At 42.1% G+C, this 27,458-nt stretch overlaps 1 protein-coding gene across 15 annotated transcripts in view; it reads right to left on the reverse strand.

Annotated features, from left to right (window-relative positions):
- Nucleotides 1-200: 200 nt before the first annotated feature.
- The window catches only part of ZFP90 (ZFP90 zinc finger protein), a 92,741-nt gene continuing 65,483 nt past the window's right edge, over nt 201-27,458 (reverse strand). For 4 of the 15 annotated variants that reach the window (XM_019654801.1, XM_019654784.1, XM_019654777.1 and 1 more), the window contains 5 exons: nt 25,396-25,515; nt 24,668-24,735; nt 13,286-13,412; nt 12,837-12,932; nt 7,419-9,478 (listed from right to left, as the gene is read on the reverse strand). In XM_019654801.1, coding sequence (XP_019510346.1) covers nt 7,777-9,478; nt 12,837-12,932; nt 13,286-13,412; nt 24,668-24,735; nt 25,396-25,448 — 2,046 coding nt within the window. In that variant the 5' untranslated portion in view covers nt 25,449-25,515 and the 3' untranslated portion in view covers nt 7,419-7,776. Of the gene's footprint in view, nt 367-5,669; nt 7,332-7,418; nt 9,479-12,836; nt 12,933-13,285; nt 13,413-24,667; nt 25,194-25,395; nt 25,516-27,458 lie in introns of those variants that run through there. The other 11 variants (XM_019654868.1, XM_019654852.1, XM_019654836.1 and 8 more) reach the window with 11 other exon arrangements.

Genomic DNA, 27,458 nt, shown 5'->3' on the forward strand with positions numbered 1-27,458 from the left:
ATTTCTTGGTTGCTTTATCCATTTAAGTGTTTGTCCAAAAATAACTTTTCCAAAATTACAAGGTTTTCACTGAAATTTATTAGCAAAAATTAGTTCTCTCCTTCCACCAACTCCTACAAATAATCACTTATATTCTAATCTATAGGAAGCCCTTTGTTTCCCTGCACTTCCCTTCTTTGTAATTGGTCTCTCAAATGGCATTTCTAGAGAGTGGTAATGACTGTGTTTGATCTTGACAGTGCCAAGACCTTTCTCTTCATTCTTGCGCTTGGATCAGCTTCTCACCCTTGGGAGCATGAATGCCTAGTTTTCCTTGTCCTAAATCCTTCAGGCAGTCTGGATGTACAGGCCAGATGAGCTCATACCCTGAGGGGAACCAAGCAGGTGGCTTTGTGGGAGGAGGGACCAGGTGAGAGCAAGGAGATCGACTTAAAACTAAACATTCAGAGAGGCACATACAATAAATACCTATGCATCAAGCTCTTTTTAACACACATTAATATCTTGCCATATTTATTTTAAAGAAATATGATAGTTTAAACCTTCTTTTTATTCCTTCCTATTCTTCTCCCCTCTAGCTCCAGAGGAAACCACCACTCTGAAGCTAATATTTTATTTATTTATTTATTTATTTATTTTTTTAGCTGAGCCATCCCGCCACCTGTTGGCAGCTCACGGCTGCTCAGCTCAGGCTGACTCGAACCGCTGTTGCTCAGAGCTCAAACTCTTGAGCGAGCTCTTAACCAACTGAGCCACTCAGCCGGCCCTTGCTAATATTTTATTTTATTATTATTTTTTTAAGATTTTATTGGGGAATTGGGGGAGGGGAACAGCACTGGGGAATCAGGGAAGGGGAACAGACAAGTTGCTGTTCTTTTTGTTCTTCAGTCTAGTTGTGGAGGACGCTGCTTCATTGGCCCATGTTGGTATTATCATTGCTGCCTTCCCGGGTGAGGCAGATCGGCTGCTGGCCTCTGGGTGGCCGCTCACGGTGGCTCTTGGCAGCTCATGCCGGCTGCCGGCGGCTCACAGTAGCTTAAGGCAGCCCACTGCAGCTTCACTGCAGCCCACGCCATCTCCAGCGACTCACGACAGCCCAGCTCCAGGTGGAGCTGTTGTTCACCATCTTAGCTGTAGAGGCAGCGTCACTGGCCCTCATGTGGGATCCGAACCGGTGCCCTGCTGCTCAGAGCTGGCGTCCCAAGCCAGCTCTTAACCAACGTGCCACTCGGCCGGCCCTGAAGCTAATATTTTAATATTGTCCTACTTTTACTTCATGAGTTGATAAAAAACAGGCATTACGGATTTTTTATTATAACATATCACACTGCACATATCCCTCTGTAATTTTATTTTCAATTGTTTTCAATATGTTAGGCATGTTAATACATGTACATCCAGTCCAATCATTTATTAAATATTGGCGTATCTTCTGTGCTGGGGACAGGGCATTGAATGAGATACAAAAGTTGCTGCCCTTAATCAAGCTGTTCCCTTGCGATTTTGTACTTTTCTGTACACGTTATGCTTCAATAAAATTTACACCCCCCTTCCCCCCTCCCACATACACACCAAATCCCTGCTCTCATGGGGTTTGCCTTCTAGAGTAGGACATATGATAAACAAGTAAAATATTTAGAATGTCAGGTGGTGGTAGATATTATGGGGGGAAAAGGAAGTTGGGGAGATGGGGTGTGCCATAAAGGGGTACTACTATTGCTATTTTGATATGGTGGTCAAATAAGGGCTTTCTGGTTAAGAAAATCTAAACCAAAGATCTGAAGGAGGTGAGGGACCAAACCATGGGATATCTAGGGGAAGAGGATTCCAGGAAGAGGGAACAGCAAATGTAAAGGCTCTAGAGCGGATGCTTGCTGTGTGTTGCAGGGATGCCACTGGGCCCAGAGCAGTGATCAAGAAGGAAGAGCAGCAGGCCAGACATTAACACAGGGTGGCAGGTGGTAGCAGTACTATGTAGGACTTTTAACTTTTATCCAGTGAAATGGAGAGCTATCAGAGGGCTTTGGGCAGATGAGTGGCATGATCTTTGATTTTTACAGTGTCTCTCTGGCTGCTGAACTGTGAATATAAAGAGAAGGGTGAAAGCAGGGAAACCAATTAGGTGGCTATTGCAAATATCTGGGCCACAGATGATGGTGACTTGGGCTAAGGTGGTGGAAGCAACAATGGTCACCCTCATATATCTTGCAAGTTAGCAGACAGGACTTACTGAAGCTTAGATGTGAGGTGTGAAAAAAATGACTCAAGAATGGTTCCCTGGTTTGGGGCCTGAGCAACTAGAAGGATGGGGTTGCCTTTTCCCAGATTGGAAGACTGAGGGAGGAACATGCTTATGATAGGGCTGGGATGGGGAGGCTGTGAGTTAGTTTATCTTTGGACACATCAGAGATTATCTTATAGACATCCTAGTGGAGATGTCACATAGGCAGTTGGTTATGATAGTGTATGAAATCCTGGGCTGGAGATATAAATTTTGAAGTTGTCAACAAGCAGATAGATTTAAAGCCACGAGACAGGATAAGAATCCCAATGAAGTTGGCTGTAGACAAAGAAAAGAGGTCCAAAGACTGAGCCCTAAGAGAATTCTCATGTCTAGAGCAAGGACAAATATGACCCTGGGAGAAGTAGCTGTCAATAAAGCATGGAAATCTAAGTAAGTGTGATGACCAAGTGAAAAAAATTTGTCAAGGGTAAGGAAGTGATCAATGGTACCAAATAATGCTAAAAGGTCAAGTAAAAGGATTGAAAAAAAAAACAACCCCACAAAAAAACAACCATTAGACTTAGCCACCTTGACCAGTGACCTCTGACAAAAGCAGAAAAAAAAACCTGATTGGAGTGGGTGCAAGAGAGAATGGAAAGAGAGGAATTGGAGACGAGTATTAGAAACCTCTACTGAGGTACATTCCTATTAAGTGAAGCAAGAAATTGAGTGGCAGGTGGAGAGTAATATATATATTATATGTGTGTGTATATATATACATACACACACATTTATAAATATGAGAAAAATTATGTTATCATGCTGATGGGATTCAGTAGACAAGAGAAAAAGAGATGGAGTAAAGAGGACAATTGTAGGAATAGTGTCCTAGTTTAAGGATGGGATCTAATACACCAGAGGAGTTGTTCTTAGATAACAGAGTCCATAGGAACAGGAAGGAAAGGAAGAGCTCATGGACAAGATGCATGTAGGGGAGTAGTTGTCTTCTGATTGCTTTTATTTTCTCAGTTAACTAGAAGCAAGGTCCCTAGCTGAGAGAGGACTGGGGTGAAGTGCTGGAGGTTGACAAGAAGAGTACCTTAGAAGACTGGGACAATGACTGGCCTAGGGAATAAATGCTTGAGGTTAGGAGTCAAGAATTTAAACTAGTCACCATGGCTGTCTTTCTCCAGCCACATTTAGCCACATGGACACAGGAGTTGAACAGGCAGAGTTAAAATGCTCTGGTTCTTTCATTTAAGTACTGTATTGTATTACATAAGAATATTGTGTTGTGTCTATATTTTCACTATTTCAAACACTGTGGCAATGAGCATCCTTGTGCATGTCATTGCACTCACCTGTATGTGTGTGTGTGTGTGTGTGTGTGTGTGTGTATATATATATATATATATATATATGGGATCATGAGATATGCTTAGTTTCAGTTTTACTGGATATTGCCAACCTACTCACCAAATGATTATACCAATTTACCCTCTCACCAGCAGTGTATAAAAGCTCTCATTTTCCTCCTGCCAGACTTCTAAATTTTTGCCAACCTAATGGGTATCAAATAGTATATCATTTTCTTTTGAAATATTCTGATTTCAAAATTGAACATCATTTCATTTATAAGCCAGTCTTCTTGGAGTACTAACAAATCTACACTCCACTGCTCATTTAACAAGACTATTAAGTAACTACTATATGCCTAGCACTGTAATAAGCAGGGGAACAAAAAGTTACAACAAAATAGATGTGGACCTGGCTGTCCTGATACAATATAATGGAGGGTGGGGGAAGAACACCAAATAATCACAAATACAAATGTGGTAATGTGAAGCATGTTAACAGTAATCTATGAAAATTTAAGACAGGGAGACCAGTGTAGCTGAAGTAGGGCAGACAGTGGCAGTAGTGACATGTACAGTTTTAACTAATGAGTAAAAATTAACTAGTTCAGCAGCTATAAAGGAGCATGGCCATCATCAATATGCGTACAAGCTGCGGGAGTGCTTGCTTACCTTCCCATGTGGGCACAGAGGTGGGCTAGATGTGCTGGGGGACATAATGCCTGCCTGGGAGCCCTTCCTGAGACATCTTGGGAAGGCTTTCTCCTGGCTTCTTTTGGCAATTTTGGGACAATTACTCCTGTGCTCACACCATCTTGTTATACATGCTGACCTATACATGCAGATCCAGTAACCCCATTTTGGATATTTTATATCATTCTGGGTATTTCAAGACAAAACTCTATAGAAAAAAAGGTGGGGATGCTTAAACAAAAGTATTCAATGTCGTTACTATAAAAACCAATGCCAAAAACAATCCAAATAATGTCACAACAGTAGGGGACTTGTTAAAGAGATCTTCAGTATATAGCAACATGGAAAACATTTATGAGAAAGTTCTTCTAAGTATGATACAAGAGTTTATCTACAGCATGGGCAAATGTAAATAACTGATAAATTAAGGTGTAAGGGTTGTGAATTTAGGGGATTTAATTTACCGAGTCAATAAAAAATTTCAAGGCCCTTCATCATTTGGTCTCTGCCCTAACCTATCACCATATCCCTCCATCCACTCACCCCCAAATGACACTGCATTACATACAGTTCCTTGAACATAACATGGCTCTGGAGACATCAGTTAGTGGTTAAGAGCTGTCTTTGCAGACACAGTCCTGGGTTCAAAGCCTGAATATGCCATGGGGAGTACTACCTAGGGGAAGTTACTTCACCTCTCTTGGTCCCCCCACCCCATTATAAAACAAGGATGTAATACATGTATTAAATGCAACAGAAACCTGACAGATTAGTTTAATAAAAAAGAGGAAATTGCTGGACTGATAATGAGGAGACCACTGAATTCCAGAAAGGGCTTTAGAAATTGAGCCAGGTCCATGAACCTCAGGATTAGAAAGGAGACCACCACCATGTCAGTGGCACGCATTCCTACTACAATCTGACCTCCTCGCTCTGGTAAGGAATCAGGCTCCAGGCAGCTCTAGGCCTTAGTCTTTCCGGCCTAGCAACCCAAAATCAGTTTCCCTGCCAACTGTATTTTGAAAAAATCCTGGCAAAGGACTCTGACATTGGCTCAACTAGGTTACATGCTTCCCCCTAAAACTATCACTGAGCCCCTCGGATGTCCTGAATTGTATTCCTGTGGTCAGTACAGCAAGGATTGTTACAAGAAAAGGGAGAAAAAAAGCAGAGCAAAAACAACAGCTACCACAATACCTAGAATGGGGAGCTGTAAGGATTAGCTGAAACGGCTATAAAATACTTACCACAATGTCTCACAAGTAGTAAGCATTCAATAAATAGTAGCTGTTATTAACTCACCTGGCTGATGAGTTTAGCAGTTAATCCCTCCTCCTTGATGCTCACTCTTTAATCTTAGTCACTTCTGAAAACTGAAAATGACAAACTGACTCCCATTCAACTAAGAAGGCTATTTATTGAAATAATACAATATTACAAGGATGCATTTTATGTGGCCTAGAAGGCAGGGTGTTCATAAGTGCATGGTGCACGGTTCCTGGGACTACAGAATCCTCTGGTCCATTGGCCACACATATCCTGGGCTCCCTCCCTGTCAATGAAGATGAGGTAAGATTCAGAGATTGACCAGATCTAGGCCAGGCTCCACACACACAAATAAGTGGTCTCTTTTGGGTCTTCTGGAACTAAGTCTATAAACTTCCATAACAGTAGGGAAGTGCCCAATTGGTTACAATTCATGCCATTCTTACAAATAGTCCACTAGGGGGATCCCCACACAATCAGCAGCAAAATGAACTCCTGATAGGCATCCCAGCCAATTAGTAGTGGAAGGTCTAAGAATTATCCACTGTCACACTATATATCAGACAACACAAGCATGGCCTTAGCATTGTGTATATACTAATCATGGGACATCATAACCAAAGTAATTTTCGGATGGTTAATGTCTTGGAAAGGCAGATCTGCTGGGAGTATCTCGTCTTGCTCTACATGTGATAAGACTCATTGGGCTAGGCAGCCCATATTTCAGCCCCCAGGCACATTTTTCCTGCAAAGAATTACAAAGAATGTTTGGAGCTGCCTCCTTTTGTCCAGGATGATGGATCCTTCTACCCAGCACAAAAGAAAGCCACTAGGAAAGGTTTATCATCAGCACCACCCATATCACTCCTCCCCAAGATTCATCATTAAGGTGGGAAATTTGCTTATCTCAGGGAGGAGATGCTCTTGTGCGAAACGGGTCAATGTTCACAGTTGCTTCCAAATTTATCTGCACTTTGGTGCCAATGAACCAACAAAGGTTCTTGAAATTCCTTTAGGATAGCCTATGGGAGGAATTAGGGGACATTAGGGATTAGAGTGGGCTACTGAAGCTTAGCTCAGGCTTTACTGATGGAAAAGCACCACAGAGATTAAAACAATGTTATTTTTTTGGGTGAAATATTCCCTCAGCACACATGCTGATTCCCTAAACTGATTTAAAGACAAATTTTTGGCAATAGGTAATTGGGTTTATACTTCTCTACAGTAAAATTAATTTGGGGAAAAATTCTTATCTTAGTTTTGTGTTGTTTTCCCATTGATCCAATATAGGAAGCTTGGGGAAGTGCTTTTTCATGGAAGTGTCATAAAAAACACAGTAAGAGGACTTAATAGTTCTATGAAACTGACACATGTGAGCCAAAAGTATAATTATACTTGGGAAAAGGAAAAAAAATCACCAGTAGTAATTCAACCACTTACAGTTTCTGTTAACATTTGGTTTGTAAGCTTCTAAGTTGCTTCAAATAGTGTGTGACAAATTTGCATATGTCTTGCTGCCTTTATGAATTCTTAATGTATCCAACTCATGAGTGCTCATTAAATGTTTGTGCATCTGACTTAAAATTTATTTTAAAGCCCTCTGAATTTCAAAATACCTTTTCAGTGGCAAGACCTTGGGGCCAAAGACCCAGGAGACCTGCATCCTCCATCCAGCTTTGCCATTATAAGCTTATCACCCTGTGCAAACCACTTCACATCTTTGGTTTTCAGTTTCTTCATCTGTACAACGAAGTGGTTGGACCAGTTGATATAATTCTTTGAATGGTGAATTCCTGGAGGTGGAATTGGTTTCCACAGTGAATTCAATATAAGAGCTGCAATTGGGTGCAGTTGTAAATTTTAAAAATGAGTTTTGATCATTACTGCAGGAATTTTATTTATAAAAAAAAGGCTGTAAACAGTGAGAGTTACAAGTCAAACTATTGAAAGTTGGTGACCTCCTGCATATGTTAAAAAGCTTTATAAAGTCCAATATATAGGCATCATTTCCAATAGGATATATTTGTAGTTGTTTTTACAAAAGTCTGTAATCAGATTTGAGAATGTAGCTTTTATTTTAAAAAGTGCCTACTAGCATTGTTTTCTCTCCACACAACGTACAAACACACACATAATTCATTACATTCTCAAGCTTTCTCTCCAGTATGAATCCTCTGATATTGAGTAATAATAATATTTTAGCTAAAGCTTTCTGTACATTCTTCACTTTCAGGGTTCCTAGAGTTTATTTCGCATATGAATTCTCTGGTGTTTAGTGAGGGCTGAGCTTCGACTGAAGTTTTTTCCACATTCCTTACAAGTGTAGGGTTTCTCTCCAGTATGAATTCTCTGATGATCATGCAAATTGGTTTTCTTTCTGAAGGCTCGCCCACATTCATTACATTCATAGGGTTTTTCTCCAGTATGAGTTCTCTCATGCTGAATGAGGGATGAACTCTGACTGAAGGCTTTCCCACAGTCAATACATTCATAGGGTTTCTCTCCCGTGTGGGTTCTCTCATGCTGAGTAAGTGATGAGCGTCGACTGAAGGCTTCTCCACATTCATTACATTCATAGGGTTTTTCTCCAGTATGAATTCTGTGATGCTCTATGAAACTAGTACTCCTTTTAAAAGCTTTTCCACATACATTACATTGATAGGGTTTCTCTCCAGGATGAGAAATAGGTTGACTGAAGGCCTGCTCACAATCATAGGTGTTCTCTCCAGTGTGGATCCTCTGATGGTCAGAAAAGTCTGTAATGTGATTGAAGTCTTCCCCACAGTCATTACAATGATAGGATTTCACTTCAGTCATAGTGTTTTCATCTTGAGTAAGAGATGAGCTGTGCTTGAAATCTATGCTGTAGTTATTGCTTTGGTAAGGTTTGCCTCTCTTATGAATCCTCATATGTTTATAAAGGGATGGGCTCTGACCGAAAGCCCTCCCACATATGCTACATTCAAAAGGTTTTTCTCCCGTATGAGTCCTCTCATGCTGGACAAGGGAAGAACATCGACTAAAGGCTTTCCCACATTCCTTACATTGGAAGGGTTTCTCTCCACTGTGTGTGACCTCATGTTGAGTAAGGGACGTACCATGCCTAAAAGACCTTCCACATAAGTTACATCGATAGGGTTTCTCTCCAGTGTGAATTCTCTGATGCTGGACTAGAGAGGAGCTGCGCTGAAAGGCTTTCCCACAGAGACTACACTGATAGGGTTTCTCTCCGGTATGAGCATTCTCATGCTGACCGAGGGATGAGCTATGCCTGAAGGCCTTCCCACATACATTACATTCAAAGGGTTTCTCTCCTGTGTGAATTCTCTGATGCTCAGTAAGTTGTGTCTTCCAGAGGAAGGTTTTTCCACAGTCAGTACATTCATGGTGTTTCTTTCCAGGATAAATTCCCTGATCTGTACCATTGGAGAAAGCTCCCTCTCCTTTATGAGTTTTCTCATGTTTAGTAAGTGATGATCTATGAATGAAAGCTTTTCTACATTTATTACATTTATAAGGTTTCTTTTTTGCAAGGTTATTATTCTGATTAAGTAAATCTGAATTATGTCCCAAATTGATTCCAAGTGTATCACATTCATTAGACCTTGAAGGAATATTCAGTTGGGTAACCAGGTCTGTGTTCAATCTAGAGTTTTCACCAAATTTATTTTGCTCAAAACTTTCCTCTGGTGTGATTATTTTCTTCTGGGTGGATACATCTGGCCCCAGGTATCTCTTCCAGTTTTCTTGGTGCCTCTCTAACCGACTACTCATATCCCAAGCATCTTCTAATGTAGCATGTGAGAGATCATCTGTGCTAAGGGATACTTCAGATATGCTCCGCTGCAGATGTGATGATTTGGCTTCAGGCCTAGTCTTCCAGTCTGAAAGAAACCCAAAGTGCAAAAGTCCCCTATTCATTCCCTCCTGTTGAAACAAACTGCAATAGTAGGAATGAGGAAATGAAAGAGATACAAATTATACATGACTCTGTATTAAAATTAGTCCTGTAGCTGGGGGTAAAGACCCAAAATGGAGGAAAGGAAGAGTGAAAACAAGTGATAGTGTGGGCTGCAGATTCTAAGTGAAGAGTAAGTGCAAAATAAGGAAGCCCATCTAGGAGGGCTGGTTAGGGAGTGAGGGAGTAAGTGAGTATGAGAGTGTTAGGCACAGATACAAATGCACTAGATTTACAGTCCATCTTGCAGGATACTATCTGCTCTTCATGACTCCTGTCCATTTTACAAAGCACCACAGAACTTATCTTCCTAATACATCCATCTTGTAATTTTGTTAAAGTCACCTCTGAGGCTCCAGATCTTCAAACCCTGCAGAGAAAATCTGCAGCCAATGATATAACAGAAGTGATTCTTTGATATACTTAGAGATCAAAGGCTATATACTTCACAAGAGAAAAAGTAGGCAAATCATCCTGCCCTTACAACTGGGGCTGTGGTTTTAGTCTAATTGAGTTCTGGTTCTATATTAATCACCTCTCTTAACCAAAAAGAATTTATTTTAATCTGCCTAATAAATTGATCTCTAAACCTCTGTTTACCTGAGAATACTAAGAGCACAGAATTACTAATTTCTAGGTTCTAAGAACGATAACCTCTAAAAACTGAGAGGAAGGTTTCTGTAGTGATGGAAATGTTCCACACTGATAGGAGTTTGGTTTAGCTGCACTTGCCAAAATCAACTGGATGGTACATATAAGAGTTACATATTTCATTGTATGTAATTCTTTAACACACACACACACAAAAATGAACTTAGTTAATGACATATACATGGAAGAATGTAGAGGTGAAATGTACTCATTCTGCAACTTACTTGGAAATGCATCAAAAACATAAATTGAGAAATGGATAGATGAAGAAATATGTGATAAAGCAAATATAAAATGTTAACAACTATAGAATTCTAGTGGTAGGTATATGGTATTCACTGTATAATTTTTTCAACTTGTAATATATTTGAGAATTTTCGTAATAAATGTTAGGAAGTAACAGGACAGCAACTATGGGGCTTTAAATCCTCAAATTCCTTACCCTGGAACAAGACACAATTCTAAATTCCTGAGGACAGAGAATGCTTTGTATGTCTTTTAGAATACTTCTCAGTGGGACATTCAAAAAATGTTTGTTGAAATAAATGAATGATAAAGTGCTCTCCCAGCCAGACTCCATAACAATCGATCAAGTCAATTCTGACTGCTTTCTACATGCTTTGCAACACAGATAGAATATATAGAAATAAAATACTCTCCAGGAGCTTGAAATCTAAGAATAGAAACAAGAATCAATCTTTTGACAACTTAAAAAAAAAAACAACCTCATTAAAATGGTATATTATTCTATCTGAATTTCTGTGGTAGAGATGATAAATGGTATTTGTAATCAGGGAAGGAATTAGTAAACATATTAGTATATATTAGGTTTCATGAATTAGACAGACCTTGAAGTTAAAGAATAGATGGCTTTGGATAGGCAGAAAGTATTATCTAATGAGGGAAAGTATATGTTACTTACAGAAAACATTAAAAAGAAGTTCAGCCTAAATGGTGCTTGCTTTAGCATGACTAGAAAGATAATACTGGAAGGTATGGTGGCGACATTTAAATTAAAGGAATTTCTGTTTCCTGTAATGAGATAAATGTAGTAATGGCAAGATTTTGCCATTGTCATAGGTGGTTGGTTTATGAAGATAAAGTACTAAATTCAATATGGTCCATCAAGTGATGAATAAATAAAATGTGGTATATGCATATAATGGAATATTACTTAGAAATACCAAGGAATGGATACAAAGGAATGAAGCAACATATGCTACAACATAAATGAACCCAGAAAACATACTAAGTTAAAGAAGCCAGTCACAAAGAGCTACATATTATATGATTCCATTTATAGAATATACCTAAAATAGGCAAATCCATAAAGATAAAAGGAGATTAATGGTTGCCAGGAGCTGGGAGTAATGGGAAATAAAAAGAGACTGCTAATGGGTATGGGGTTTCTTTTTGGGGTATTGCACATATTTTCCAATTAGAAAGTGGTGATGGTTGCACAACTCTGTATATATCTGAAAAATCACTGAATTTTACACTTTAAAAGGGTGAATTTTATATTTTGTGAATTATATCTCAATAAAGATATGATTTAAAAAATCCAATATGGATTATTAAGAGAAAAAGAGGGAGCAATTTCAACTAGGAATTATGTAAATTAAGCCTAGGGCTTGGCTGAAGATGTCACCAGTGGAAGTTAAAAGGCAGGAAAATCTAAGATACTTCTCAAAGGAAGAAAGTAACCTGGGTTGAAAGAAAAAGATTAAACTGATGATGGTATCTGGCCAGAGAGATCAGAAATCCAGTGATTTATAATAGGCAAGGGGACAAACGGGTTAACGGGCAAGGTAGCAAAATGTGCTGGCTGGGAATGAAAACTGGTTAATTTAGACTTTACATCTTTAATAAGAACTGCATGGGTCTTCCCAGTGGAGGTGTTCTCTGAGAATAAAAAAAAGTGACCAGGGTACAAGTAAGGATGGTTTCTGAGTCTACAGCATAAAGAGCTGCAACTACTAGAATGGAGGTACCCTATAAGGGCGGTAACAGAGACAGAATAGGGAGGAGGCAGGAGGGCAGACTCCTTGGCAGGTCTGCTTAGGGGGAAAGCAAGAAAAGCCAAAGACCTAAAGCCAAGAAGCACTTAACAAGCAGAAAGACCAGGAGAGGATGATACTCCAGGAACTGCGGAGGGAGGCAATGAGTCAAATCGGCATGAACGCAGGATGGAAGGAAGACCATGTGCTCCCCAGACGGGTGTTAGAGGAGCATAGTCAAGGAAAGAAGTCTGACAACAAGTTATGAAGGAAGGGAGAATCAAGACTGTAGGTATTTCCTACAAGACTGGGCATCTGACAGTGAAAGCAGTAAGACAAAACAAAGAGGAGAAAGGGAAGTTCAATTACATCTGCATGAGTAAGAAAAGGGATCTCTATAAATAATGACGGAGACTGAGGACACCAGAGGAGAAAACAATCCAGCAAGTAAGGTTACAGGCTAGGGAGAGATGGTATTTTGAGTGTAGAAGAGATATCTTTCCTCTAAGACCTACCAGCAGCAGGAGCACCCTACTGGAGAAGGGAGACATACAGAGGTGTCACCCAGGAGATGGCGCAGCTGCCTCTGCCAGTGTAGCTGCTGCCAGAACAGAATTTGAAGGTGCTTCCCCCTCCCTCAGCTGTGCCACTGCCTGCACTGATCCCTCCATGCTTGATTCTTACTCATTTACCTGCACAAAAAGGTCTTTGAATCTTTCCCTCTGAGAGCCACGGCTCTTCTCCTTGCTCCAATTTGAAGATCACCTCTGGCTTGGAAACTTGATATCCTGCTCATAGGTAAAAACACAAGATCTGATTGTTTGTACAAGTGGACAAAAGAACCCTCATACAAGTCAATACTAGTCCTTGAACCTCAGGAGCTCTGAAGGGGAAAAAAAAAAAGGTGCCGCTTGAGGAGTCAGGCAATCAAATGGCTTATTTCCAGTTCTGCAAAAGAAAAGAACTTTTACTTAAAGAGCAGGCTCAGAAACCTGTATGGCTGGGTCCCCAAAAGATGAACAAGCTCTGACCCTGAACACACTGCTCAGTCATCCAAGATATAGTCACAGAGTCCCATAACCTTAGCAACTGAGAAAGGAAAGACCCACCAATAGGCAAGACATAGAGACGTGGTCCTTACCGAGAAAAACCAGGTTGCTGTAGTTCTCCAGCATCACATCCCTGTACAAGCGCCTCTGAGCAAGGTCCATGTGGCGCCATTCTTCCTGGGTGAAGTCCACGGCCACATCCTTGAATGTCACTGATTCCTGTTGGATCACATTCTTGCTCAAGTAAGATCAACCCCACAAATGTTCCCATGGTAATACTGGAGACACACTGTAGGGTCTATCAAAAGTGATGATCACACATTTGATATGTTGAGAGGGCAATGCTGGGTAAATATACTAGTTGTTTACATAATTTTATAAAGAACCTAATATTCAGGCGGAAAAGTCACGAGGGGCAATATGTCCTGCCGTCCTGTATACCTACTTTACTTTCATCTTGTTTCCCATCAAAGCCAAGCCTTTTCACACGATCACCCAATTCCTCCCCGCACGTGCACTTCCTTTGTTCCAAAATCCAAATACAGTGGGAAGTAAAAAGTGGCAGCCCTCCTTCACCCCATCACCAATCCTACTTTACTCCCTAGAAATAACCACTGTTAACAGTCTGGTGCACACATTTAAGAGTTCCTTTTCCATGTTTCACACACACATACACATTGTCTTGTTTTGTGAAATGCTGTTTTACAATTTATTTTTACGTTTAACTATGTAGCGTGATCTTCCCATAGCAGTCTATATAATTTTACCTCATTCCTTGGAATTGCTTCATAGCAATCCATAGTACAGCTGTATCATAACATACCATTACCTAAAACCAACAGTACTCATTGTACTAAGAATAAGATTCCAAGTTCCCGTCACTTACTGGGCCCTAGCTATGCTAACCTTGCTGATCCCTGAACACATCACGCTGTTCCCAGCCTGGGCCTTTATGCTTGTTACTCCCTCTGCCCCTACGATCTCCGCATGGTTGACAACTAGTTACTAGTTATTTAGGTCTCATTTCCAGCATTGCTTCCTCAGAAAAGCTCTTAGTGCCTTCCTCTATTTCACTCTCCTTCATGTTACCATGTTTTCCTCCTAGCACAGGTATCTCTCACTGTCCAAATTCCTGCTACCTGAACTGATGAACCAAATAGATTCAGATGAAAAGGACACTTGTACTCATAACCAGTACCTAAGATTGCTTACTTGTTAGCTTGTCTGTTTCCCTCACTGTGAGCTCCATGAGAAAGGGGACTTTATCTATCTTCATCATAGTTTATGCCTAGACTGATGCCCAGCACAAATACCCAGTGAGTGAATAAATGGACCAGGCCTTGGTAATAGACATTTGGATTATTTCCAATATTTTGCTATTATAAACATTACAACAACAAATACTCTTTGTGCAATTATGTAGAATTTCTCTAGGACAGCTAGCTGGAATTGGAATTGTTAGGTCAAAGGTCTTTTCATGCTTCTTACCCCACTCCAATCTCTTCCTCACCACCCCACTGAAACTAGGCTGGCTGAGGTCCCCTGTGTCTCTCGACTGTCAGTTCTGATGCTCGTGGGTTGACTTTTGCCTTGCCTCGCTAGCCTTAAGCCCTATTTGCAGTTATCTCCTTTGATCCTGGTTAGATTTCAACCTCAAGGATACAATAAACTATGGTAAAGACAATTAGTATGAAAAGACAATGAAAGCAGAGCCACAAGTTGCTGGAGCAATGAGGGAAGGTTATTTGGGGATTTCTGCCTTATTTTGTGCCCTTCTCCCAATGTGCTTGGCTAGAGCTGAACTGGACTTCTTTCAGTTTCCTGGTGAGTATCATTCTCCTGCACCCCCCCCCCACACACACACACACACCTGTCCTTCCCTAGCTAATTCCGTTTCATTCTCCGGTGTTGGTTAGCAGATTTTCAGTGAAGTCTTCTGATCCCCCACTGGAGGGTCAATGCTCATCTTATGTGCTTTCAGCCACTTGGCACACCCACAATTATTCGAATAGACCTAATAACCTATTTAATGCTTGTTTTCCTGATTGATGGTGAGCATTATGAGGGCACTGGCTATACCTTTTCTTCTCTAAAACACCAGGGTTCAGCAAGTGCCTGACCCACACTAAATATGTTTCCTGATTGAATTGAGCCTTAAGGAGATGGCTGAGATGTGAATTTTAGAGAAGACAGGAGTGGCCTAATCTACTGAGTGAGGCACGTGACTTCATACACAACACTGACTCCTCCACATCATACCCCTGCTCATATCCCACAGGAACAGGGAAGGGTTAAAAGATGGCAGATTTTTCTGACAGAGATCAGGGATCTGTGCCAAGGAAGATGACACTAGATATTTACTAGGAGCCTGGCTTTACCATATGCACGGTGGCAGAATAAAAATGCCAATGAAAAAGCACTGCAGTCCTTGAATAGGTTTCAGTTTATTTTAAAATGAAAATTTTATTAGAGCATAATATGAGACAATGCATAAAGTGAAATGCTATAAGCATGCAGGGCTGGGAGACAGAAAAGCCTCAAAATAGGCTATGCACGAGGTGTCTGAATGGGAGAAGAAAAAGTGGGAATCCAATCCCGTGCCTGAGAAGCTGGAGAAGGAAAGCCAGACTTGGGATGTACATGGCCAGCATGGACCAAAGCAGACATTTTAAGTGAGGCTGTGAGAAATGACACACTCTCCCATTGCCTACTCTGTCCTCCAAACATACAGCCCTTTGGTTGAATAAGACAGTGGGTGACCAACCTGGATTCCTTCACTTAACTGGTTCGCCATATTTAAAACAAGGTCTCCTGACTTTATTTTGCTTCCCCAAATAGGTTGCGCTAATGGTAAAGCATGTGCTGACCAGTAAACAAATGTCACTCCAAGCCACTCACCATTTCTTGCTTTGGCGGGACAACTAGCCTCTGTTCTACTCTTGGTCCCACCAACTCTTTTTCTTATGCCCTATCAGAGTCACTTCTCTAAAGCACAAATTTTGATCATGTTGATAAACCTTTGATTTCTTCCCACTTTCCCGTATTCCTACCATCCTCACCTTACTCCATGCCACCGTCATTTCTTACCTGGACCATTACTACAACCTCCTAACTTTCTCTCCTTTTCTACTCATGCTCCCGCAAATCTGCTTTCCATATAACTAGAGTAATCTTGTTAAAACACGTCAGATCAAGTCATTTCTTTGCTTTAAAACCTCTGTCATCCCAATTCATCCCAAGTAAAACCCAAAATCTTTACAGTGGCCTACATGGCCCTTCGCAATCTGGCCACCACCCTCCGTGACTTCATCTTGAACCTCATCCCTGACCTACTGCTCTCTCCCCTTCGCTCACCGTGCCCTCCCTATAGTTCCCAGAACACACTACGCCTGCTTCTGTCTTAGAGGCTTTGCTCTATTTCTTGACTTGGAAGCCTCTTTCTGCAGATATACAGAGACTCCCCAGTCAGTTCCTTTAGCTCTTTGTTCAAGTCACTTCAGCAACCTTCCCTGACAACCCTATATAAAATAGCACCCCACCCTGCATTGTCACTGTCTTTTTTTTTCCTTTTTCATAGTCCTTACCACCTGACATATCATATTATTGTTTACAGTCTATATCCCACAGCAGAACGTAAACTCCAGGAAAGCAGGAATATTACCTATTTTCTTTATGGTTGAATCTGCATTGCTTGGAACAGGCCTGGCACATAGTGGATGCTCCATCAATGTTTAATAAATATGTTTCTTAAGATTAACAATTAGATTCCTTAGTGTGAGCTTCAGAACCCATCATAACCTAGTCCCACCTTAAATCCACAGCCTCAGCTCTGGCTTCTGCTCCCCTCAAACAGCATAATTCAACGTGCAGAAGAGTTAGAGCTCCTTGAAACCGAACAATCTTTTGTCTCCGCAAGTGTTGTTTCAAAATGCCTGGCCTTCCCTCCTCTGCCTAACTAACACCGATTCTCTCACCAAGGCTTGATCAAGTTCTCTCCTCGGGGGCTCCTTTCCTACCCCTGGGTCTGGACTAAGTGCCCTCTCCCACTCCCCAAAACTCCCCTCCCTGGGCCTCTCTCCAGCACATAACACACTGCATTACGGTGTCTGTTACTTATTGTTCACTGTGTTCTAGCAGGTCAAGACCTTGTCACAGGCACCTTCAAATCTCCAGAGGGCATAACCATTTTGGTACTTAAAAGACAATCAAGAGTGTGCAAGATTAAATAAGTAAAATGTACTCAGAGATCCTTGCTGGGAGTTAGCCACTCAGTCAGATCAACTTCAGGGCATCCCCAAATGCTGCAGGTCACACCTTGGACTGTAGTAAAATGATCCAGTAACATCTTATAGACACTGCTTACCCTCCTTCCAGATATAATTGGACCTCAACATAAACCCCCTTTAAAAATTAACAAGTATCAAATGTTCCCCTTCCTCATGCTGACATAAAAGAACTTTGCCCAAATAGTGGAGCCCAAATCAAAGAACTGGTAATAGCATATATGCACTAAGTTGAGAAGACTCAATTTCATGGGCCCCTAAAAAGCCCCACAACTAGTAAGTGTGCAATATCCTTGGTAAATGGCAGACATCCTAGAGATCCAATTTTCTCATCTATAACATGGGTTTCCTGAACTAAAGAAGTAAGTTTTCAGAGGAAAAGGGTGGAAAAGGCACTTCCAGAAAGGACATGTGCAAATATAAAGAGACACAGTCCTCCAACTCTAACATACACCAATTTTGGAGGAGAAATCCACTCAAATTACAAGTCAGAAATTTTGAAACTTTGCAAAGCTGAAAACCAGAAACTGGCAGCTAATGTGTACAAATAGTCTAATTTATAAAGAACTACCCCCACCAAGGCCAACTTAGTTTGCCCAATAGAACACATTAAATTTACTGGCATACAGTATGGTGTTTTCACTCAAGTACTCTGCTCTCTGATAACAGACCAGTAATAGTTTGGTGAGCTGAGAGTTAATAGCATACCTAACTGAGTACAGACAGAAGAACACTATTACTGTTAGCCTTTACACACATACACAAATGTTCTATGTAGGCTAATGCCATCACCATCTACAGTATCGCAACTGGAAACCTGGACCTCATCCATGACTCTTCAATTTTCCTTTATGCCCTGGAATCACCAAGAACCTCAAAAATGTCTCCTATATTCAGTCCCTCCTCTTCATCTGTCAAATCCAGCTCAAATCCTCCCTTGCCGAAAAATGACATTAAGCCAGGCAATATCGTTCTAGATCTATGTGTCTATTATGGCAAACCACTAGCCACATGTGGCTACTGAGCACTTGTATAATGTGGCTAGTCCAACTCGGATGTGTGGTAAGTATAAAATACACGCTGGACTTCAAAGACTTAGTACCCCCCCAAAAATTAAAATACCTCATTAATAATTTTAAAATATTGATTCATGTAGCTAGAAATTGATATTTTGGCTATATTGGGTTAAGGAATACAAAAATTAATTTCACCTGTTTCTTTCTACATTGTGGCTACTAGAAAATTCTAAATTACACATGTAGCTTATATTGTATTTGTTTTAGACAGCAGTGTTCTAGCTCTCCACCTCAGGCCATTCTCTTCAGGCTAGAATCATCTTTCTCTCAAACTCTGCCTCCTGACATACACCCCATGCTTCCACCACATGGACTCTTTGCCCTGGTTACATCATTCTGTTTTGTGTCTCCTGGCCTTTGTACATACTGAGCATCATTACTTTCTTCCCTCAGTTCTACAGAAGAAATTCCTCGTCATCCTTCTAGAACCAGTGCAATGGGCCCTTCCCTTCCGAAGCTTTTCCAGATCACTTATCTTCCCCACTCACTTCAGCATTTCATCCACATCTCTATTTCAGAACTGTAGCTGTTTATTCACGTTTTTCTCCCTCAACTATTTTTCAAACTCCTTTCCACTTTAATATCTCCAAAACCAAGTATGTAGAAACTGTCGAGAATCACATGGGCAATTAAATAAAAATAACTTGCTCATGCATGGAGTGCCCTGCTAAACAACTTTAAAACCTCCTCAGTGATTTAAGTATAAACAAGCAACAGCTAACATGTATTAAACACCGCAGGCTAGTACTGAGCTCAGTCATGTATGTGCCCCTCTCACTCAATTTCTTTGTTGAAGCCTTACCACCACCCCAAGAGGAGCAGGTACTTTTCCTTGACTGGTTCTGAAGCATGGCCCTGGTTAAGAACTGCTGCCTGGCACAAAGTAGGCACTCCAAAAATGTCTGCTGAGTGAATGGAGTCCGGGTAATTCTTACTAAAGGAAAATGAGGGGTCATTTTAAGGATTAAGAAAATTTACAGGGCCAGCCGAGTGGCGCGTTGGTTAAGAGCTGGCTTGGGACGCCAGAGGGCCCCAGTTCGGATCCCACATATTAGGGCCAGTGACGCTGCCGTCTACAGCTCAGATGATGAACAACAGCTTGACCTGGAGCTGGGCTGCTGTGAGTCGCCGGCGACGGCATAGGCTGCAGCCCCTGCTGCAGCGGGTTGCCATGGGCTACCAAGTGTAGCCAGCAGCCAGCGTGAGCGGGCAGTAGCCGCTGTGAGTGGCTGTCCAGAAGCTGGTGACTGATCTGCCTCGCCTGGGAAGAGCACGATGATGGTGCCAACTTGGGCCAGTGATGCAACGTCCTCCACAACTAGACTGAAGAACAAAACGACAGCAACTTGTCTGTTCCCCTTCCCCCAATTCCCCAATAATAAAAAAATCTTAAAAAAAAAAGAAAATTTACAGCACAGTGAATTAAATTCTTGGATTATAAAAAGAAGTGCTAAACAGAAAAATGATGACAATTATAGCCAACTATAAAAGCTGTTCCTCTTAAACACCAGCCAGAGAAACCTGACAAACCCAGTAAATAAATGAATTTAAAGATAAATAAAATACACAGTCGTATGTTAAGAAATGTGAGGGGCCGGCCGAGTGGCTCAGTTGGTTAAGAGCTCGCTCAAGAGTTTGAGCTCTGAGCAACAGCGGTTCGAGTCCAGCCCGAGCTGAGCAGNCGGCCGAGTGGCTCAGTTGGTTAAGAGCTCGCTCAAGAGTTTGAGCTCTGAGCAACAGCGGTTCGAGTCCAGCCCGAGCTGAGCAGCCACTGAGCGCCAAAGGGTAGCAGGAGGCTCAGCTAAAAAAAAAAAAAAAAAGAAATGTGAAAAATCTTAATGCAGTGAATAAATTTAAATTCTAAATTACCAATGTTGACACAAAAAAGTAGAGACCTTAATAATTAAGTTGGAAATAGAGAAATTGTTCCCAAATCATCCTATGAAAATCCTGGGTCTAAATGTTTTATAGGTAAATTGTTTCAAAAAACAGAAAAAGGGCCAGCCGAGTGGTGCATTGGTTAAGAATTGGCTTGGGACGCCAGCTCTGAGCAGCAGGGTTCCAGTTCGGATCCCACATGAGGGCCAGTGATGCTGTGCCCTCTACAGCTAAGATGGTGAACAACAACTTGACCTGGAGCTGGGCTACCATAAGCTACCGTGAGTGGCTGGCAGCTGGCGTGAAAGGCCGGCAGCTGGCGTGAGCTGCCAAGAGCAGCTGTGAGCAGCTGTCCAGTGGCCAGTGACCAATCTGCCTCACCCGGGGAGAGCGCAATGATAATACCAACATGGGCCAGTAAAGCGACGTCCTCCACAACTAGACTGAAGAACAAAAGGACAGCAACTTGTCTATTCCCCTTCTCTGATTCTCCAACGCTGTTCCCTTCCCCTAATTCTCCAATAAAATCTTAAAAAAAAAAAGTTGTCAAAAATCTTTCTCTAAGGGCTATTTCACTTAATAGAGACGTAAAGAATTTCTTTTAGTTGTATTTTCAAAAAAATCTACTGTAACCAATGGGATTTTATCCAAGTATTATTTATAATCGTAAAAATTTTAGAAACAACCCAAATGTCCTATGAGGAATGGTTAAACAAATTTTGGTATATTCATGCAAAGCAATATAATACAGCCATTGAAAGTGATTTAAAAAAAATCCTCATAAAAATTATGTGAAATTTAAAATATTATAATTGAAAATATTTAAGGGAAAAAATATGCACAGGATGAAAAAAGGAAATTCATCAAAATAAACAGAGGTGCTAAAGAAGAGGTATCGTAACTTTTTTCTATTAAAAATCTGTATTTTATATATATATATATATTGACACAGTAAGATATTTATTTTCATAAAAGTGGTACAAGACATACAAAAGTCAGGAAAAGAACCATATTTTTGAAATAGGTCTAACAGGAACAGGTTTTGACACCCTAACATTGTCTTAAAAGCAAAATTTTAAAAAACTGTTATGAAAGTCATGCTGTTTCATGCAATTATTTTACCAGAAAATTAGGGTTACTGTAACTGGAAAAATATCATTTTTTGCCATGTAAGGAGCAGAAAATGCAGAAAGTGTAAAATTGCTGCTTGGGGCTAAGTGGTTATGAATGTTTGCTCATGTGACACCCACTTAGCATGCGTGTACTTTGGAGCAAGGAATGAAAGGAGTTACATGGCTTTGCCCAAAATGAACTGAAAGTATAGAGAAGTATGGGTAAACACACCATTCCATATGACATAAGAACAGTGCTATGCCAGGTGTGCACAGGTGCTATGGGAATGCACAGGAGGGGCACCTGACCTTACCCAAGGCAAGGAGTGTCTGAGTTGAGGCTTAAAGACTAGCTCCAGTCAGCTGAGGAAGAGGCTGACAAAGGGGACTTCCAGACAGGGAGCTCAAACATCCCTGACTGCAAATATCCTGACCTACGTTCAGGAAGTGGCTTGGTTTCCCCTAGTGGCCCAGGAGCATCTAGTCTGAGTTTGGGTGACCCAAGCCAGCTTGTGCTGGGTCTGTTCATCCTGATGATCTAACCACAGAGCTCTTGGGATCTGGAGTCAAGAGAGACCAGGCCCAGTGCCTCCAAATTTCCTCTCCATCAAGGTAGAACACCAAAAAAACCTGGTCTCCATATGCAGCTTTTCTCTTAAAACTTTCTCCATTTCTTACTGTTCTGGTACCTTCAACTTCAAGAATGGAAAACGCTTTTTTTTATTCCTAGTTAAAAATGTAGTACACATATAATGAAGAAAAAGATACACAGTACTTCCATAGAAATAGCTACTAACAATTCTATAGTCTAAGGATTTTCAGGGTGTTCCCCCCCTCACCCATCCGAGGCTCCCGCTGTGGGCCACTTCAGGTATTTTCCCCACCCATCAAAACACCTCAGAGCCCCGACTTTGAAATTCTTGCTCCTACACTTCATTATTCACAACCATCTTTAAAACTAAGAAGAAACTCTACTAGTTCCCTGCTCAAAATCACTGGTTCAAGCTATACTGGGCTCCTTGCAGCTCCTTGAACACACCAAACACACATACTGCTGTTTCCAGAGAATTCTTTCCCAGACATTCTTCAAGTCTGCTCAGATGTCACCAATAAGTATAAGGCTTACCCTATTTAAAACTGCACCCCCACCACAAGTCCCCAACTCCCCCACTCAATCTCCCTTACCTTTCTCTACTTCTAATTTTTTTCTGAGGTGCTGTAAACCTTCCAGGATATCATATAATTTACTTATTTACATAAATTTTTCTGTCTCCTCTTTCTAGGATGAAAGCACCACAAAAGCAGAGACCTTTATAAATTTTGTTCATTAATGTATCCCAACCACCTAGAAAAGTATCTACACATCATAGGGGTTCAATGACCCTGCTGAATGAATGCATGAATGAACAAACAGGTTACCAAGGCCAAAATAAAAACTTCCAAACTCCCTTCTATTCTCATCTACCCCACTGCCTTCAGCTCACACTCACTGTCACACAAGACAAGTTTCAGGAAAATATCCCTCATCTTCTTGCCTCCAAACGGTCCTGACCCACAGTCAATCAGCTCTACTCCCATCCCCTTCAATTTTACCTACCCAGACTCTGCTCCTATTCAACAGCATTTCCACTGACTTTCCCACAGGCAGAATTTCCTTTCCCCTCCCTCTCTGTACTCCAGCAGCCTCTGGGCCTCTGCAACAACACTTAACCACCACCTTTCTTGGGCTATACTTCTGCATGAGACTGTCTTCCCCGCACTAAACCAACTTTCTGGATAAGCAGTCACATGACTCAATTACTCTTTTGCATCCCCTGCGGGCCATGCTCAGGGAAGGGGAACCATTGACAAAGGGAAATTTCTACCTAAAAAGACCCCATTGTAAGGCCATGGTTCTGTTTTGCCCTTTAGCCCAAGTGAGGTAATTCAAATAGACTATCAGTCCATACCATGAGAATAGTATAACTAAACCAGAATGCTTGGGGAACATAACTTGAACAAAAGTGAAGCTTAAAGCTGTCCCTAAAATTCACTGTTCAGGACACAAATCCACTTTCACCATTAAAAAAGCAATTTGCTACCCCTGTGGAAAGGATCATCACCCTTCATGAGGTATTAAGACATCCTAATTCTCACAGCCTACTGAAGCAACACTTGGTACAGAAAGGTGCTGATGACAGTGATTTGCTGTCTCTCCTCAAACCAAATAATTGTCTTGTTCTAGTACTGTTACTTGTCTTACTCCTTAGGGCTCATCCCTGTAAAAAAACATAACAAGAAATAAAAAAATAAAGGCATATCATTTTATACTGTTTAATTTACCGTAAAATGCTTTTAAAGAACATTACTAGTATTTTTATCTTGATTGATCTTGTCTCACACATAGCAACTAGAATCTGTTACTTTTCCTTAATTCTAAAGATAGTGTGGATTAAAATACCATCTGGACCGTGTTATATTTTCACCAATACACTCTATGTAAAATCAGTGGGTAACTTGAGTTGTGATGTTTCTAGAAAATGCCTCCTCCCTCATGACAATGGATTCATAAATCAGCTTCATATTAATTACACTGAAGGCTGGACATCTGGGGATGTGCACTATTATAACTTTGTTAAAGCAGAAAAAGATGAAAAGCTACACCACAAGTCCCTCTTGGGTTTCCCCCCCCCCCCTCCTTGCCCAAAAAAGCCCATCTCCAGCCTCTTCCCAGGCAAATCCAGACCTGACTTCTTAGGCCTCTTAAGGTCCCTCCATGGCCTCTGGGTCAGAAACTTGGCTCCTTTCTCCTTCACTTACTGACAGTCACTTCGTCCTGTACAGTTTTCTATCCGTCACCTCATCCTCTCCATTTCTTATTGACAGAGTTCAAGGAATTGGCTTGGCACCCAAGACTCTCAACACTGACATTTCCCAACACATCCACTCTTTAATTCCTCCCAGAAGACCACAAAACGCCGATCCCCTCCTCCTACCAGTGCGACCCCCCAGCTCTAGATAGACACCTTGGATTTCACAAGGCTAGGAGGCTTGGGGGAAGGGGGGAGGCGACCGAGTCAGGAAAGGGAGTCGCCAGAACAATGACTGCTCCAAACACGCTCCGTAGTAAGGACCAAGCTGCTCACCTGGGGCGCGGCCGTCGGAGGCCTCGGGGCCATTCCTGCCTCGCCTGGGCCCGGATCCCAGATGGGGACTGGGGAAAGAAGAGAGGGCCCACTCACTCGGCTGCAAACGCCGATACCACCCCGTCTCGCCGGACCTGCCTCCGCCCCTCAGACACTTCTCCTGGAGAGAGGGGTGGAGAGGTGCCTGAGCCCCGCGTGGGTCTGCCGCTCCCCATTCCCCATATTAAAGGTTCACCGCGTCCAGGACACCGTCCTCTGGCCACGCCCAGTCCCACCCGCAGGATGATGGGCGCGGTCCCGCGGACACCAGCCAAACCCGTGGGAGGTGCTGCCTGGACCCGTGCACTCGAAATCACCGCCTCCTGGGGTCTCCGGATTTTGCGACCTCAGGCCCACCCAGGGTTCTGGCCGGCTTCTGCCGCCCCTGCTGCAGACTCAGTCCTCTCCAATTCTAATGAGCGGAGGGGCGGCCCAACCGGCCTTAGACGCACCGGGGCCGGACAATGGCCGCAGCGGCGGGGGAGAGCCGGAAGTGCGCCTGCGCACGTGGAGCCTGGCTCCGGCAACCCTGGGGTCGCGGCGAGTGCGCGGACTACACTTCCCAGAGGCCCCCGCGCGTGTGCCTTCAGAGTAGGCCTGGGAGGACGCAGCGCATCCTTCCCAGCGCAGCCGTGGGGTGCGCTGTGAGGGCCTAACGAGTTCGAGATCGTGGCTTGGTTAACTCTTACGTCCACTTATTCCAATAATCGTCACCAAGCGCCTCCTCTTGTGCCTGGGGCATGTTGCTAGGGACGGGATACAGCAGATCAGACAGGAAAGACCCAGTTTGAGGGAAGCGAGTTTACACTCTGTGGAGGAAGGCAACAAACATGTGAACAGATCAACAAAAGCAATAGGAATAAGAAGGTGAAGGAAGTGGGACAACGATGCATCTTCATCACAGAATGCTATTTCTTCGCCTCTTCTATGCCACCTTCCCCCATGTTATGCCATCTTACCGAAGGTTTAGACACTTGACTCCTCAAATCACACCTGCTATGACTAAGACACTTGATGAAATGTTTAATGGTACTACAGGAGAGAAAAAAAAACTTCAGATAAACCCCTAGCCTCCTGAACAGTGTGCAGAAACAAACCGTTCTACTACTATGTTATTTCATTCCTTGGTATCTCATTGCTTAGAATTTTGTGCTTGGGACAAGCTATAAATCATGGAAAATTCCAAAACCTAGATAGGTGAAAGCCTATCTAGGGTACAATGATTAGATTTATATAATTATGTTTTATATACCATAAGTAATCAGTTTACATTTCCTAGACTTAGGCTTAATTTCTTAACATTAGAGTAGCACATATTCACTTGGCAGAAAATGATTACAAGTAAATGGTCCTTTTTTACATTGCTTTATTAAGAGGATGGATGTTAAAAATATTAAGGATTTCTACCACTGCTGCATAAATGTAATGCTCTGGAACAAGCAGAAAGCGTAATTCAGAAATATGAATGAGTGGTTTAAGGAGGCCTCTCTGAGGCAGTGACTTAGTAGCAGGAACATGAGGGAGAAAAGAATTCTGGGCTGAAGAAACTGAGGGCGCAAAAGTCCTAAAGTGGAAATAAATTTGATGTGTTTTAGAAACAGATGCCTAATGTAGCTGTAGGGAGAGGAGAGTGAGTGGAGTAGAGGCAGGATGGATAGGCTGGGGTTGTTGGATGAAGCAAGGTTCTGGAGGCTGTGATAAGTAATGTGGACTTTACTTTGAATGTGACGGGAGCCACTGGATTAGCAGCAGAAATGGGGTCACTTGTTATCATACTATGAGAGGATAAGAGAAAATTTTTCTGTTGTCTCTAAATTGACAACCAGGACAAAGAGCAGAGAATAAATTATTCTGCATTATGCAGAGAGACAAAACATTTGGGGCTAGATACCCTTAGATCTTACAAAGAGGTGGCAGGTGCTGAATTTGCCCTGCTAGTATTAATCATCGCCTCATCCCCGCCCTTTCCCCCAGGCTACATAAAAAGAGGATGGGAAAGAAAAGGAAGAATGCCTCAGAATAGCACCTGGTGGGGAACTTGATGTTCTACCACCCACCCCCAAGATGAATGTGAGAAAGAAAAGCACTCAAACGTTGACAGCACCCAGGAGAAAGGGAGGATTTACAACTATCCCAATGCCTCCCCAGGCAAGAGTAAGGGGAATTAGAGAACAGGATGAGTGTAAGGAAAGCAACCTGAGTTTTATTGTGTAGTTAAGTGGAGGCACTGGAAAATAACTGGGCTTTAGCACTCCGCCCTCCCACCCTACCTCCCCCCACACCCCCACAGTCCTCCCCCCATCCTGCCCTGGGGCAGGGTGGTTGCAGCTAAGAACAGTAGGAGGTTGTAGAATTAGCTGGGGATGAGAAGGAGCTGAGGTAGATGGTACACTGAAAGCTAGTTTTCACTTGGAAGTCATTTGCCAAAGAGCTTTGTTTTTCATGGTCCTATAAGCACAGGGACCAGGTGATGAAATTCAAGTGCCATTCAAGACTCAAGACACACACACACACACACACACACACACACACACACACACACACACCCAATGCAAATTGGAATTCCACCTCCTGGTGGAAACTGCAAGGTAAATTGCCCATTCCAAACCTTGGCAATGAGAGGAAGTGGGAGAAAATATCTCCTCTGAGAATTGGTAACCACAAGCTTGTCCTTATGTGGATTTGAAGCCTGAATTTACAGTCCATAGATCCTCTAAAAAACCGCAAGTTGAGAATTTAGTTTATACATTGG

This window comes from Hipposideros armiger, unplaced genomic scaffold, assembly GCF_001890085.2.
Source record: "Hipposideros armiger isolate ML-2016 unplaced genomic scaffold, ASM189008v1 scaffold_9, whole genome shotgun sequence".
Taxonomy (NCBI): domain Eukaryota; kingdom Metazoa; phylum Chordata; class Mammalia; order Chiroptera; family Hipposideridae; genus Hipposideros; species Hipposideros armiger.